Source organism: Silurus aristotelis (genome assembly GCF_946808225.1).
Source record: "Silurus aristotelis genome assembly, chromosome: 9".
NCBI classification, from domain to species: domain Eukaryota; kingdom Metazoa; phylum Chordata; class Actinopteri; order Siluriformes; family Siluridae; genus Silurus; species Silurus aristotelis.
Window position 1 is genome coordinate 7457617 of NC_139582.1, and position 16789 is coordinate 7474405.

General features: G+C 37.5%; 2 protein-coding genes across 3 annotated transcripts in view; one reads left to right on the plus strand and one right to left on the minus strand.

The window, feature by feature from the left end:
• gas2b (growth arrest-specific 2b) overlaps positions 1 to 282 on the plus strand; it is a 20757-nt gene extending 20475 nt beyond the window's left edge. The window contains exon 8 of the mRNA XM_083550034.1: positions 1 to 282. This exon is cut by the window's left edge and continues 531 nt beyond it. The gene's annotated coding sequence lies outside the window, so the exon portion shown is untranslated.
• Positions 228 to 13839, minus strand: tmem276b (transmembrane protein 276b). Of its 2 annotated transcripts, XR_014534979.1 has the most exons (5): positions 13172 to 13839; positions 5682 to 5795; positions 5354 to 5491; positions 1245 to 3366; positions 228 to 1207 (listed from the first exon to the last, which is right to left on the minus strand). XR_014534979.1 is itself a non-coding variant. In XM_083550058.1 (4 exons), exons 1-4 carry the CDS (start codon positions 13545 to 13547, stop codon positions 3116 to 3118), a joined length of 879 nt encoding a protein of 292 aa, XP_083406184.1. In that variant the 5' UTR covers positions 13548 to 13817; the 3' UTR covers positions 228 to 3115. The 2 variants fall into 2 exon arrangements, 1 of the variants encoding a protein (XP_083406184.1); XM_083550058.1 differs by having other exon boundaries at positions 228 to 3366; positions 13172 to 13817.
• Positions 13840 to 16789: the final 2950 nt, after the last annotated feature.

Here is a 16789-nt window from a genome sequence, read left to right on the forward strand (position 1 = left end):
GTAAAAAATGTTTATACTCAAACTCAGTACAAATATTTTTTCAGTCTTTTGTTTATGTCTAACATCTTGATGAATTTGTAAAATTATGCAATTGAGTGGCAAATCTAATACCAATTTTTGTTAAAGAATATAATGCCCTCAATATATTTTGCCATATGTATATTTCTTGATGTAAATATAATTATATACTTTCTCTTTTGTTACAAATAAATGTACACCCAAAAATGTTACACAGTATTTACATTTTATTTTCTGTAAAATAAAAATCATATTAAAAATGGACACAATCTCTCAGTACATTGAAATAAATTCACCATAAAAGTGTCATGCGAGACAACGATTCCTGTGCTTTATGAAATAAAACTTTAGAAACAGTATCATTCAAAATGAAAATGGTGCTACTTTCAGTGCCAAAATAAATGGCGGATATTTTCAAATTGTTGACACATTGATTGAACACATACACGTACACTGTGCTTTTTCACTCTCTCGCAACTTTTGGTGTACTGAGGATGTAATTCTTTTTATTATCAATTGCTTATTATGTAATTTTCTATCGATTTTTTTTTTCCTAAAACATGTCAGAGCAAAAAAACTGCAGCTGTCACATTAGACTCATTTACAATCCTGAAAAGAAATATGAATATGCTGTGGTCATGTTTTTTTAAGTTATAGTGCTGTAGTTATCGCCACCATAATGCATTTATCTACCTCAGAGAGTGTGCACCTCATGTAGAGAAGCAGGCTTGGGTCTGACTGGAATCAGAATTTTTTGGAGATGGCTTACAACCTAGAACCTGTTTCCATTGAATTCAGCAGAGCTCTATTGGCCTCAGCCTGTTCATTACAGAGAAATTAATCAATTAGGCCAAGGTGTATATACAATATAGTAATATTTCACTTAATTATGTAAGAAGTAAAACTAGTGTACTGTTAAATGCAGTTGCTATCATTCAAGCTTTGATCTCCATATCATTTCTTTGAGTGGTTAAAACCCAACAGTAATTTCCCAACAGTAATCCCAACATATACCAACAGTAATTTGCCTTCAAAGAACAATACATTATACGCCGATTTAATAGTCTATAGTTACATTTAATGTTGTGGAGTGTCAGAAGAATAACTTAGATCCTGTTATCACTTGCTTTAAAGCAGCCATTCCCCTTAACATGCCCCTGTCTTACTTTTACTGGAAAGAAACAAAAAGCTTCATGTTATGTTACCAAAAAACTTCTGATTGGTACAAATGCTGACACCGAAGCCTCCTTTCAAATACACTAAGTACATTTTTTCTTAACATAGAATTTCACTACATCCACAATTACAGCTTTATCTATTTTTACATGATGGAGCGTAAACTGATTCTGAGGATTATATGCATGTTAACAGAAACCTGTAATTTGATTACAACTGCCACTATTGTCAGAGATAATATTTTTAAGAAAATTAATCAAAACCAATCAGAATCAAGAACCCAACAGCACTGTGGTATATTTGTCAGTCATACTATTGCAAAACTGACGTTTTATAACACTAATTATCTTAAATATGGCTCTGTAATTTTGGAGGCACTTCATTAGTAGGAATGATGTTTAATACATATTGTTGATTATTATAACATTGTACAGCTGTATAGCCCTCCCCTGATGACTGGCCAGGGTGCAGTCTGGGTAGTGTAAACATTACAGCATATGACTTTCCAATATACAATATACCATTACTATAGCATTAGGTCGCTTTTCTATGCAGCACTCATCTAAACAATGTGTAATTTGATAGCTGTGTAATTGTATATAGGTTCGATTCCAGGCTCTAATCCCTTGTCCTGCTTTAATAGCCCTGTTGGAGAGGAAACAACCATGAAGATGATTTTTCTATTATTATAATTGGCCATAAATAATTAGGATTCTTGTTGCGAGCTCACAACCAGCACTCTATAAGACACAATGTTCAGAGAAGCATTGTTATAAAAGTCATCTCAATCATTCCTACTGTGTGCGTTTGAGGAATTCCAGTCTTTCAACAGTGAAGCTGTCCAGTGTCAGCATGATAACAATAAATAAATAAATAAATAAATAAATACCAGTTCTTTGCCAAGCCTTAATTCATATAAACTAAAATAAAATCTACAGAAAAAGAATGGATTTGTACAGACAGACTCATAGAGGCCCAGGAAAGTTTACTTAAACTAATGAATCATTGCACTAATGCAAACTTTTATATCATAATTCCACGTATTCTTTCCTCGCAGCTCTTCTCCACTTCTGAAAAGTCTTCATCCTTATGTCACAGTCTTTACAAGTCCAGATCATCCAACTCGGTGAAAATCAGTGTAGCATTTTTTCTTTTGCTGATACTGCTCTTTTTAAAGCTCTAATCAGTAACTGCTGTGGCAGGGGAGTTGTGTTTTTTTTTTTTTTTGTACTGCTGCAATAGAGGCTTTAGGACAGTACCAGTGCTACAAGGTCAGTGTTTCGTTTAAGCACAAAGGTGGTGTTTATACAAGTCCGGGATTGAAATCTTGAAAGGTCAAAAGAAAAGAAAATGCAGTCTACTTAGAGATAAAAAACATGGCTTCCAGATGGTGTTTGTCCCTGTTAGTCCTGACTTCTTTAAATGTTTGTGCATGTGGTATTGAGAACAGAGAGCACCATTTTAATATGTATGTTCATAACGAAATAGAAAAATCGCCTTTTGGACACTGTTTTCAGTTTAGGTTTTGGGAGGATGGTTTGTTTGGAATAGTCTATATATGTATATTTGTGTTTGTGTGTCTGGTTATCTACATTTTCTTTACTGAAACTATCCTGAATCAATTTTATTTAGTGTGCTTTAGGAGTGACAGTGAGTGCTCAGTTTTATTTGTTGTGTATGGGAACACGTCACTAGCTGCCATGCAGGAGGCGTTATATTATCCTCCAGCCACCGCTTGCACTCTTGTCCTGACTCTGATCTGATGAGAGGTGTAAAACAGGATAAATGAGTGATTTCAACAGTCTGTATGTGTGTGTGTGTGCGTGCGTGTGTGTGTGTGTGTGTGTGTGTGTGTGTGTGTGTGATGATGACCAGACCAGCTTCCTGTGGTGATTTTGTGTAAAATTGATGAAAAGGTTTCTCACACAGTGCCATTCTCATGCCTTGGTTTGTGGACCGTTGTATGGGTTGCGGGGCTGCTTAGGGACGGTGCAAGTGTGCACAGGAAGCCAGCCAGTAACGTAAGACCCAGACCCCCCCAGGCACAGAACATAGACCAGCCGTAGCCGTGACTGATGTCCTCGGGAAGGCCGTACAAGTATTGAGGATACCGGGACAGCTCAAAGTTGATTCCCGCTACGCAGGTGCACAGGGAGATGATACAGCAGGTTCCTGGTGGAAGAGAGTGAACAGAACAGATGTGGAACAAACAACACTGGATTTACAGCAGATTAGTCCTGACATAGGCAGAAATATTAAGAGTTCTTATTATTTCTTTCCACTAGAGGTCGACCAATAGCGAATTTTACTGATTCCGAAAGTTGGATCATACCTGCTGATTAACAAATAGTTAAGCAAAAAATGGACACTGGTTTACAAACAACACTCAATGTAAAATAGTACCGAACTATATTAAATAAAAAATATAAATAAAAACAAAAAAACAGTACTGAATCGTGAAAATGTGCTAAACAAGGAGACCCAATAAAAGTGCTCTAGGAAAAATATTCTCCTCAGCTTACAGAGCTGAACCAATGTCGAAGACTATTACTAAACTATATAGAGCAATGATGGATTTAACATTAAACATTAAGGAGAGATGGGAGAAAGAATGTGGTATTACCATCTCAACTGAGGATTGGAAAAATATTTGTAAGCTACAATGGGCAACTTCCCACTTTTCATTTTGGAGAGAATTTTGCTGGAGAAATACTGTTCTTTTTTTTTACTTACTTCGAAAGAGAAAAATAGATTTCTAGAAAACTCAAATTATTGACATTGTGGTTTAGACATTTTGGGGATGCCCTAATATTAGTTTTTTTGGAAGATATACATAATGTATTAGAGAAGATTTTAAACATTTCAGTTGACTACAGCTTTGAAGTACTTTATATGGGTAAGGTGTCAATGGATTTCTGGAAAAGGAAGAACAAATATATGTAAAAAATAATTCTTGCTTCAAGTAAAAAAGCCATTACAAGATGCTGGTATAAACATCATCTGCCACAAAAATTAATAACCAAAAAGACATATTTGATGACTATTGGTCTAAATGTATTGAGTATATAACTCCAATTAAACCAAATCTTTATTTTTTTTATAGAACCTATGTTTTATGTTTCGTTATAGAGATTGTGTTTATATCCCCTTTCTTTTGTAAAGATAATTTAAAGAGAATCTTTGATCTGTTATTGCCATGAAGAGCTTTATTTGTTTATTTATTTAGTTTTCTTCTTTTCTCCCTGATCAGGGAGTATAATTAGGTCAGAAGTCTTGTAAAAGTAACAAATGCCATAAACAGAAATTGTGAATTGTGTCTTTTGGCAATTAAAAACTTAATTTACACAAAAAGAAAATGTGCAAAATTAAATAAATATTCATGAATTGATTATAATAATAAATAGTGAGGAAAATATACGACATGAATTCAAACTGAAACAAAAAGCAACACTCCAAATAATTAAAAACAGTAACATCCAAAACTAATAAAAAATATAAACTTAAAATAAACAGCACGTGATGTCACTGATTCGCCTCTAGAGGCCGCTCTCGTACTGTACAATGACAGCGGTCATTTGCCGCTCCAGCAACAGACACGGAAAACCAGGAAAAACTATAAATATGGATTTTTGCCAAAAGCCGATAAAAAAGCCACCTGCGCGCGCACGCACACACGCACGCACGCACACACACACACACACACACACAGAGACAAAAGCTTAATTATCCATAGGAATAATTCAGCAACAATTCATCTATCATAATGTTTCTAGTAAATGGAAGGAAACCAAAAGATCCAAAGGGTAAGGGTGACCTCATCTCTTCAACAAAGAAGCTCAGCCAGATATAAATATTTCATTGTTTTTCCATGTTTCCACTATGTTTTTTTCTCTGGATCTTCTGGTTTCCTCCCATATACTACAAACGTGAATTAGGTTAGCTGAATTGTCCCTATGCATGAATGAGCCAGACTACTTGGCCAGACTACTAGATGGCGACACAATCAAAGCAGTGCAATTTAAACGTCCTCAGTCACAGTAGTCTCAAAAACAATATCCTAAAATAGATAGATGCAATAAACTGAGCACTCAACAGCAAAAACAATAACAACAACAAAACACGCACACAAACACACACATACACACACACTTACACTTACCTCCCATGAGGAACAGTAGGCCAGCTACATACTGCATTAGGTCGTGCTGTTGGCAGCAGCCCAGCACCCCGATGATCCACCCAAAGAGGATGATGGAGACGGCCATGCCCACAAAACCTGCGGTCATTCTGCGCAAATCTACACACACACACACACACACACACACACACACACACACACACACACTTCACTTAAACTCTCAGCCAAGAAAATCACATACCGGTTCACATACCAATTACCGGCTCATACCGGTAATTCTTTGTGCTTTAAGTTTAAAAAAACTATTGTCTGGCACATCAGATAGCTGTGATGGCTGTTTAAGACTTACGTAGAGCGTGCCACTCATCCTGCCGTATAGTTTTAGTGATGTTGACTGGCAGATTTCGTGGAAGGATGGAGGAGGTGTAGTGATACGTCACCGCCGTGCATCTCTGAATCACACCTGCAGGGGCAAATGTGAGCAATTATGCAGTTTTATAGCATAGCTGTAGTATGATTTGTTTTTGTCTCAAATTTGTCTTCTCACAAACATTTATTTTTTCTTACACCAATAAAGCCAACTACTATCTTTCATGCACATTTGAAAAGAGGCTGAACTCAGCCAGAGAAACATGGCTTTTTATTCTACTATATTTCTGAACAAATCCAATAAAAATAAAGATAGAAACCTAAAACATATAACACATATAATAGGAGAAGCCTGGGATGAAATTTGAACCTTTAATTTATTTAGAAATGAAAATGTTTAGTAGTGCACTATAATTGTCAAACAATCAGTGACAGGGTGGAGTGGCGCTTGCATAATTACCAGCTCAGTGTTGCATTCAAGTGTATTTTTTTTTTATAGCAGTTATATTTCATGTTGTAGAACATCTGCAAAGTAAGTTACCATGTTATTATTTGTTATAGCAGCTACAGTGTATAAACTCTGCACTTTTTTCTAGACTTCAGACAAAAATATGCAGCTTGTCATGTCTAAATACTCTGTCCTAAAGACTTTCCAATGTCTAAAAACTTTACTGTTAGAATGTTAGAGGAATTGCACACTGGCTACTCCTTCAAAAATGCTAAATATTTAATTTAATTTTATTTGTAAAGCCTTTTAACAATTGACAGAAAAAAAAGCAGCTTTACAGATATAAATTACGTTAGACTGTGTGTTGCTTGTTGTCTTGTGAATGGACGTTTAGTGGCTATAAGTTGGATCCATATAATTTTATCCCTAAATCACGACGGTATCAACAATTACAAGCTTTTCACAATTTGTCACTAAACAAAATGCTGACGATCATGTGCATTATTAGAACCGATCAGAATCAAGAATTCAACAATGCCATGGTATAAATTATGATAATCCATGTTTATTCTTTCTTAGTTTCTGTTATTAAAACGTCACAGCCTTTATACTATGATACACTGTAAAACTGATGTGAGTAGTGGGAAAAACAGTCAATCATAATAATCATTTATTCAATGATGCATGACAAGGATAAAAGAATAATGTGATGTGTATGTTGAATATTTACACAATAATGTTTTTCTCAGCTGCTTTGGAGCATTTCTCGAATCATCTTTAATATTTGCAAACCAGTAAGCACGTTCTGAAAACAATGTGTACAAACAGCACAATACATTGGATTTCTTGCAAAAGCCTGTGCTTTTCACAAAATCCTTAGTTCATCTCTTAAAAGTAAGTCTTTGTGTCAATGAACATCTCATTCACATCAGAATGAAAAGTCTGTTTGTCATTGTTCACAAACAATATCATCAAAATGTTTAGTCATGTTGTCAGTATGACTGTGCACAATTTCAGTATTTCTTGATACAAACTACGGTTTGGGTTATAATTGGATGTGCAAAGTTGAATTGCTCATGTACTATGAATTTCAACAGCACAAATTTATTTGATTGCAAATTTATTTATATTGATTGCAAAAGACCAGACAGGATTCATACTATTACTGTGCTGTAATAGTGTCTGTTCGTTTCTTGGTTGTAATACTGCGTTTTGCTTCGTTGGCAATTGTAGGGTCACAAGATTCATCTTTGACCTGTTTTAGAGAACCAGTTGATCATTGGTTGATCTGATGCCATACAATCTCCTTTATTAGTGAGATTCAAGGTTCATCCGCACAATTCATCAATTCAAGTTTCAGGTTCATTTACACAAATAAAGTTAAATAGAAATTAAAGATTACAGATTCTGTGACTGGTGTAACCATTTTGCATTCAATGACCTATACTATGAGCTGATGCCATGATTTATGGGGGTTAAGACTATTCAGGTGAAACCAGTATAATATATTTTGATCAACATGACATAAACAAATGATAATGTATAAAACAGCAGACAATTGTACACAATCAAATAAATTAATGTACAAAATTTTTTACAATTTGATCAAAGCAACAAGAAATGTTTTTATGATGAGCACAAGTGACTAAATGATGTGGAGGTTGAACAAGTAGTTTTGAGCAACTGAGAAATAACTGTAACAACAGCATATCAAATGCATTAAAGTGAAAATGATATGGACTTAAATGGACTGCGAAATTAAATGTTTGTATATATGTATGTATATATATGTATGTATTATAACAGAGAAGGAGACGGCGAAAGAGGGTATGGGGGGATGTGTCAGTCGAACTGCCAGCTGTGATACAGAAGAGGAGAAGTAAGTGTCATTTTCCCTCATCAGCCTCTAATTAAAGTCAAGCAAGCAGGTGAGAAATTCATACCAATTAGTCACTATAATATAGAACAGGAAGCAGATCTCAACCCTGAGTCTGTTCTACAAGATGGCTACACATACAAACAATAGCTCACAAAAGTGAGTACACCCCTCACATTTTAGCAAATATTTTAGTATAAATTCTCAAGGGACAATACTAAAGAAATGAAATTTGGATCTAATTAAGACTAGTCAGTTTGTATAGCAGTACTAAAGACTTTCTGACCACCAAAAATAACTCAACATACAGTGATTATTGTCCAAATAACTGGCAACAAAAGTGAGTCCACCCTAAGTTATAATAGCTGTATGTCGTGTAACCATGCAAAGCCAAATGTCCTAATTATAATGTTCATGCTTTTATCTACTCAACAGGACCATACAAATTTGTGTAACTTGTATGAGAGCACTGGATGTTCATGTTCAGTTTGCTGTAGATAACCTGTCCAAGAGCATGAATTACTGGTACCATGTTCCTTGGTCTGATGAGACTAAGATAAACTTGATGGTGTCCAGCATGTGTGGCGACGCCCTGTTGAGGAGGACCAAAAAAATCTGTTTTGTCTACAATAATGCATGGTGGTGGTAGCATTGTGGTCTGGGGCAGCATGAGTGCTATTGGTACTGGGGAGCTGCAGTTCATTGAAGAAAACATGGATTCCAACATTTACTGTGACATTCTGAAGCAGAACAAGACACCCTCCCTTCAGGAACTGGGTTGAACGGCAGTTTTCCAATTTAATAACGATCCCAAACACACCACCAAGATGACAACTGCCTTGGTGAGGAAACTGAAGTTGATGACATGGCCAAGTATGTCTCCTGACCTGAACCCTATTGAGCACCTGTGGGGCATCCTCAAATGGAAGGTGGACAAGCTCCATGTGTGTTAGACAGAACAGAACAGAAAAATCACATCAATATTTAGTAGAGCATCCTTTAGCAGGGGGAGTGGTGGCTCCAGCGGTTAAGGCGCTGGGTTACCGTTTGGAAGGTCTGGGGTTCAAGCCCCGGTATCGCCAAGCTGCCACTCTTGGGCCCTTGAGCAAGGCCCTTAACCCTCTATGCTCCAGGTGACCCTTACGAGAAAAATATCAAGGACCGTGACGTGGGGCCGCCTTCCCGTGGGCTCACCACCTGCAGGAGGGACCGTAAGGGACTGGTGCTGAGAGGATTGGGCAGCAGTCGAAGGCGTGGGCCTTGACAACCCGATCCCTGGACACAGAGCAGTGTCTAGGGAATCTGCTTAGACTGCTGCCCCCACGACCCGAATTACGGATAAGCGGGAGAAGATGAATGAGTGATCCTTTAGCAGAAATAACAGCCTCTATACGCTTCCTATAGCCTGTGTCTGGATGAATGTTTTTTAGACCATTCCTCCTTACAAAACTTCTCCAGTTCAGTTATGTAGGTTTGATGTTTGCCGAGCATGGACAGCCCGCTTCAAATCACCCCACAGATGTTCAATGACATTCAGGTCTGGGGACTGGGATGGCCATTCCAGAACATTGTACTTGTTCCTCTGCAAAAATGCCCGAGTAGGTTTTGAGCAGTGTTTTGGGTTGTTGTCTGGATGAATGTTTTTTAGACCATTCCTCCTTACAAAACTTCTCCAGTTCAGTTATGTAGGTGTCTGGATGAATGTTTTTTAGACCATTCCTCCTTACAAAACTTCTCCAGTTCAGTTATGTGGGTTTGATGTTTGCCGAGCATGGACAGCCCGCTTCAAATCACCCCACAGATGTTCAATGACATTCAGGTCTGGGGACCGGGATGGCCATTCCAGAACATTGTACTAGTATCCAACCCCAGCGTAACTTCAACTTTGTGACTGATTACTCAACATTATTCTCAAGAATCTGCTAATATTGAGTGAATCCATGCAACCCTGAACTTTAACCAGATTCCCAGTACCGGCACTGGCCACACAGCCCCACAGCATGATGGAACCTCGCCCAAATTTTACTGTGGGTAGCAAATGTTTTTCTTGGAACGCTGTGTTCTTTTGCCGCCATACATAATGTCCCTTGTTATGACCAAATAACTCAATCTTTGTTTAGGACTCTCCCATACAGCTTCTCCTTGTGCAAAGTGCGCTGAATTGTTGAACGTTGAACAGTGACACCATCTGCAGCAAGTTGATGTTGTAGGTCTTTGGAGGAGCTCTGTGGGCTGTTTTTGACCGTTCTCACCATCCTTCGCCTTTGCCTCTCCAAAATTGTATGTGGCCTGCCACTTCTTGCCTTAACAAGAACTGTGCCTGTGGTCTTCCATTTCTTTACTATGTTCCTCACATGGATACTGACAGCTTATATCTTTGCGATAACTTTTTGTAGCCATCCCCTAAACCATAATGTTGAACAATCTTTGTTTTCAGGTCATTTGAGAGTTGTTTTGAGACCCCCATGTTGCCACTCTTTAGAGGAGAGTCAAAGAGAACAACTACTTGCAATTAGCCACCTCAAATACCTTTTCTCATGATGGGATGCACCTGTCTATGAAGTTCAAGGCTTAATGAGCTCACCAAACCAATTGTGTGTTCCAATTAATCAGTAGTTACAGGTATTCGAATCAACAAAATGACAAGGGTGCCCAAATTTATGCACCTATCTGATTTCGTTTTGATGCATATTGTGCATTTTCTGTTAATCCAATAAACCTCATTTCACTACTGAATTATTACTGTGTGCTTCGGTTATTTGATAGATCAAAATGTAATTGCTGATCCAAACACCCAAATATTTATAAATGAAAATCATCGACATTGTCAGGGGTATTGTTTTAAAGAAAGTATTTTTTCAACTACTACTTCCATGTGTCTCCTAGTATTTGAACAGGAAAGTATATATATATATTTAGCCACTTATAGATAGGTGAAGAAAACTAATCTCTTCTGAACAGAGAGAAAATAGACATTAACACCACCTCGCTCAGCAAATTCACACTAGAAACAGTGTGAGAACAAAAGCTCTTACTTTTGGCCAACATATAATTGTAGATTAGCATATGATATATAAATCCGGCATCAGCACTGCTACGTCACAATTATAAACAAAAGCTCTAAACAGACAACAAACTTTTATTTTCAGTCGGGCCAAGTTAAGGCTTTCCAAGCAGAAGTGCAATTCTCTATCAGTAGCTGCATATTGCCAAAGCCTGCTGTGGAAGATAATAGCCTGGTTCGCACTACTGAGTTGTATTGCTTGGCTGTAGCTGGTTGTTTTATTGTTGTGTGGAAATGCAGCATCAGCACACATATAAATGGCAAACACAGCACATATGTCGATTAAGTTTGATTAGACAAGGTTGGTAGCATCCAACTTCTATTATATTAGGAATATCGGGGTTCAGGGACCGAGTAAGATTCATACACAGTTCACTTACATGGTTGACAACGTATATTACTTTTTAAACATACAATAAACAAAGTTTATCCCTTATAAATTTATTCCTCATAAACAAGCCAGTAAAAACTGTGGCGAGGAAGGATTTTTGCAAAATAATATAACAGTGTCATTAATAATTCTATCGTTACAAAAGTCAAAACCAAATCATTTTGAGAGACAAAAATCTGTCTGAGCTGTAGCCCTTTCTAGAAAATGAAAACCATTATCAGCATTATCACTGTCATGTTATTTTAAGCATTCATCACATAACTGTTAAGAAAGAGGGCACATTTAACTGATTTAAATAAGTATAATTATAGACTGCCCATATTGACTCTGACACTGAAATTGGAGTAATCTACTCAGACACCTTAAGTCATGTTTTAAAGTAAAAGCCATATAGGTCATTGACATGGAGTGAGTAAGAAAGACAGATATATAAGCTATCAAGAAGACAGAAATGTAATCCTGGTTTCAGATGTACTACTCAGGTAAAGTGCTTTATCACTGCTTTATCATCCATGGCATCTATACAGCCACTTAAATGCACAAGGGAAATCCAATGAACAAATTATTGATGAAGATGAAGTCAAGTGGTCTGGCAGTCAGAATGCAATAGAAGTTGTGTGAGGGCAGAGGCAAATATATTAATGAAATGGTAAGATTGTATCAACATTGAAAAAAAAACCAATGTTGTCTAGTTTGTATGAAATTTTGTATAACTTACTGCTATTTTACTCAGTGTAATGTAGGTGGTTAGATTAGGAAAAAAAAAAAAAAAAAAAAGCAAGAGACTTACATAATATTCTTGGATGCCTTAGATATCGGTAATATTTACTGTTCTGAACTTAAAGTGCAAGTCTGTTTTTGCTAACAATATTCCAGCCTGGTAACATTTCTCGGCATACGGCCTGGTAAGAAGCTGTTTAGCCCCTGTTTCCTTGTCTCCCCCAACCCTCTAATATACCTCCTGCCTGTGAGCTTATAAATAATTCACTCGCTGCTTCTCTCACACCCCCTCTGCACATCAAACCCATTATAATTCATTATATCATGGCAAATTCCTAGCTGATGCAAATGCAACTGTACAACGGAAGTGATTAAGGATCCCCCCCCCCCCCTTTCGTGTTGTATTCTTTACACTTTTCTAAACTCTTTGCGGGGTCACTCCTCAGAAGATCAGGGTTCAATTCCTTGTATCACCAAGCTACCTCTCTTGGGCCCTTGAGAAAGGCCCTTAAGCCTTTTGGCTCCAGGAATGCTGTATCATTTCTGACCACAACTTCCTAACATCCCGGCGCTATGTGAAGGAAGAATCTCACGGTGCTGTAATATACTTGTAACAATAAGAAAAGCTTTATTCTGTAGTAATAAACAGGTCAGATAAGATTCAGGACCATGGACAGAGGATTCAAACGCTTTTGCAATAAGAGAAGTTTTAGATAACAGTGTGTAGATGTTCACAATTCCAAAACACAAAACCACGGCCTGGATAAATACCCGAAAACAGTAGTGAGTGACAAAAATATTTACAATTATTTAAAACCTATCTGACCCCAATCAAAAACCAACACGCAAATCAAAAGCGTCAATCTCCACGGTGGGGCAAGTGGTTTTCTGAAGTTTCTCTCTTTTTCGGCACATAGGACGTGCTCCAAGATTTTTGGAAAACCACGACATCTCAGTGAGAGCCGCCTCACCTCTGTAGATGAGCTCGTCCGTCTCCAGGTCGAAGCCGTCCCGGTAACACTTCCTCCACAGACCCGACACGGTGGAGTTGAACCGGCGGCTGCAGTGCGACTCCATGGATGCCAGCGGTGCAACGAGGTGCCGCTTCTCCCTTACCAAACCCCCGGCCCCGGTTTCCGGCGGCATCCGGAGAGGCAGATTGCGGTTCGAGATGGAGATGTAGCCCGGGTCGTTTCGGTTGCTCGAGTAGCTTTTGCAGCGATCGCGGTGCCGCCGCGCGTCCGTCTCGTACCAGTAGTCGGTGCAGATGGCCATGGCGAGCAGGCAGAGCGAGCCGAACGCCAGCAGCAGGCCCGCGCTGGTCAGCAGCTTGGCGGCGGCGGCCATCTTTCTCGGTTTGACCAAAAGGCGAGACGGGCGCGCGGCACGAAAGAAAATGAATATAAAGCGAAGGTTCAAAAGAAGCTCTCGTGCTCCATCCACATCCACATGCCGGACCCCTGGGTCGTGTTGTGCTGATGATGGAGAGAACCGCCAGATGTGCGTTTATGCCAAAGTGAGCTTGGGGTTGGGAGATAAAGAGAGAGAGAGAAGCAGGGAGGAGAGGATGCTGGGAGCATTGCCGAAGAACGGTTGGAGGGTGTCTCTCTCTCTCTCTCTCTCTCTCTCTCTCTCTCTCTCTCGCTCTCTCTCTCTCTCTCTCTCTGGGCTTGAAACAAGTAAATATAAGCTTAAAAACAACAGCTACAGGATACATCCTACACTGACTAGTATGATTACTGTAAAACATTAGGCTACCTAATAACTCAAATATTTCTCCCAGAACAAACTGAAAACTAGGCTTTTTCATATCAAAAAATTTAATTTGTATTAACTGTAACCAGTCCTTTCCTTTGGAATCTGTTTTTTTTATATTAAACCATGGGTAAAGGGTTTCTAGATTGGTAAAGGATGAATGTTGTTTTGAGTAAAACCATAAATGTTCTATGCTATAGATGTTTCCATTTAATGATGGGAGTGACTGAGTACAACTGAGCAGATGAGGGTTAAGCTTGGCAGCTTGGTGGTGCTGGGATTTGAACTTGTAATAATCAGATCCAGAAACAATGCCTTTATACTGAGATACCACCTCCCAGCACGGAGTGAACTGGAAGACTAAGAATTTAGTGTTTTGTGTGTGATTGGATAATTTTATTTCCAGAATACCTAAAACAAGCTGCCAAACATTTTTATAATGAACAAATATAAAAATTACTGTTTAAGTATAACAGTGTAATATCAGACTGTCAGCATTTGGACTGGTCATATCTATATCACCACAGAAATAATGGGTTTTGGCTTTTTAAAGAGGTTCTATTTGGATCCCTTTCACAAAGAAACATACTGTTTAATAGATACAAAATGTTTAAAAGTTTCACCATAGGAAAAGAAAAGTTTCTGGATTTAGCTTTATTTTTTTTTTATCTGTCTTAATGTTCTGTATATGCTTTTAGCATTGAAGTTACATTTCCTAAATGTGATACTCTCTTGGGTTGGAATGAGGAAACAGAAAGTAGGGTTGGGATAACTCAAAATGTATTTTTATTTCTTTTTTCTAAAAGCATTTTTCTTCTTTTATATCACATTCTACACTTTAAAGTGTCACCTATAGACACACATCAACATGAACACAAAAAGACACACAAAAAGCTATTATTTCGTCTTCCTTTCACAGGGCACTGACATTGACATAAGGGAAATAATGTAACTGTTCAGGGATATTTCATTCAACTAGTAGAAAAATATGCTCCTGACAGCCCATCTATGACATGTTTTATCTTTATCTTTATCTTTATCTGTAACATATTACATTTTTCTAGTCCCAGAAAGTCCTGATTGTCTTGCACTAAAATATTACATGGTCCATATAGACCCGAATTTAGAACAATGTCTCAGAACAAGACAAACGACATGATATGTTCACATTTGTAACCGTGCACCTCTTTTGCTCCTCACTTTCAGTCGACTTATTTTCTATTGTCTGTTTTATATCCACAGCTTATTCTTGATGTGTAAATTTAATGATTTAATTATCCTCTTTTCTTTTTTGTCTCATTCAGCAATAGGAAGCCATCTTTCATCTTAGTAATATCCTTGTTATTGTGCCTTTGTGTATTTTGAGGTGATCGCTCTAACATTTTTTAAACTTTCAAATCTAGTTATAGGTGCAATAGTTGATTTTTATTTACAATACAGCCTTGTGCATGTGCAGTACATGGTCATCTGTCAGTCATCTAATAGACCCTCCCTCGCACTGTTTCACTCTGCAAACCACTAAGAGTCTCAGACCTCTGTTGGTGCTTATTAGCTCCTAATAAAAAAGAAAAAACAGTGACTGTACTTATGATCCTTCACATAAATCATTATGAGTCATATTTTGACCCAGATCATTGTAGCTAATTTATATCATTTTATACCACAGCTCTCATGAATTTTCAAATATAATAGGTCAAAAGATGTTTTTTTGGGGTTTTTTTTGCAGATCTGCCATTTGTTCAGGCTGCATTGGAAATCACATTTATGCAAAACATTTCACAGGGTTTGTATGGCATATGTTCTACATGACAAGCTGCAGGTTTTTATTTATTTATATTATTAAATTAAAGAGATAAAAGTTAAAAGTAACTAACATTTTTATGTGCAATGTAATGAACAGTCTGAAACACTGAAGATAATTTGATATATACATTTTATATACATTGATATATACATTTTTTAAATCCTATAATTTCTAATAAGTAATTGCTGGCAATTCCTGTGATATAAGAGGAAAAATAATAATAATAAAGAATAAAAAAGTTTTATTCATTACTTATATTTGTTCTCTGAAACAAAGTCCCAAGCATTTCCTATTTACATGTTGTTGTTATATCGTCTCATTTTATACATAATTGTCCCCAAGTCTTCTAATTATAAAACAATTCACAGGTTCCTGCCTTGACTGTCTTTCGTTTTACATTTTTACATAATATTGAATGAAATACAGTCATACCAACTTTTATTTTATTTTTTTATTTGCTTGAAATTTTGGTGCAAATCCAAATAGAAAACTTAAAATCAAAAAGAAAACTTACACCTAGATCAAAAATTAATATTAACCACAACGCAAATATAAAATAAAAGCATTGCGATGAACAGAGGATACATTTCATATAAAGACCACTAGCAGATAGCAGGCAGTGTAGAATGATCAATGTGGGAGATGATAACGTGGAAAGAAACCGATCATTTTGGACAACGACGATTGCAGTTAACTCTGCTGCCGGGTCTGAATGACTGCAATTAGGCTGCTTTGTTAGACTGCAGCCCATCTTTATAAGTTACAGGCAGTTTCCTCTAAACGCAGCAAGTCACTTCTGGGCAGCTGACAAAAGAAGGCAACCAGCCGGGGAGTCGTTATGGCAACCATCTCTATGCCAAACAGACTGTGTCGAAATTGGACAAGTGTGAGCGCACAATCAATACCACCCTCTCGCTTCCCATATGACAGTTCAGATCCAGGCTGTGCAAGGAGAGAAATGCCATAGCACCTCACCTATGCAGCAATCATTACTGCAAGCTGGTAGTGTGTGAGCATGTGAGGCCAAGGT

Bases quoted from the DNA above. Each gene is read 5' to 3' on its own strand.
- tmem276b (XM_083550058.1), bottom strand. From the start codon at position 13,547: ATGGCCGCCGCCGCCAAGCTGCTGACCAGCGCGGGCCTGCTGCTGGCG. The intron at 5,796-13,171 runs GTGAGGCGGCTC...TTGCCCCTGCAG, and splicing joins GGACGAGCTCATCTACAGAG to GTGTGATTCAGAGATGCACG. The intron at 5,492-5,681 runs GTAAGTCTTAAA...GTGTGTGTGTAG, and splicing joins GGATGAGTGGCACGCTCTAC to ATTTGCGCAGAATGACCGCA.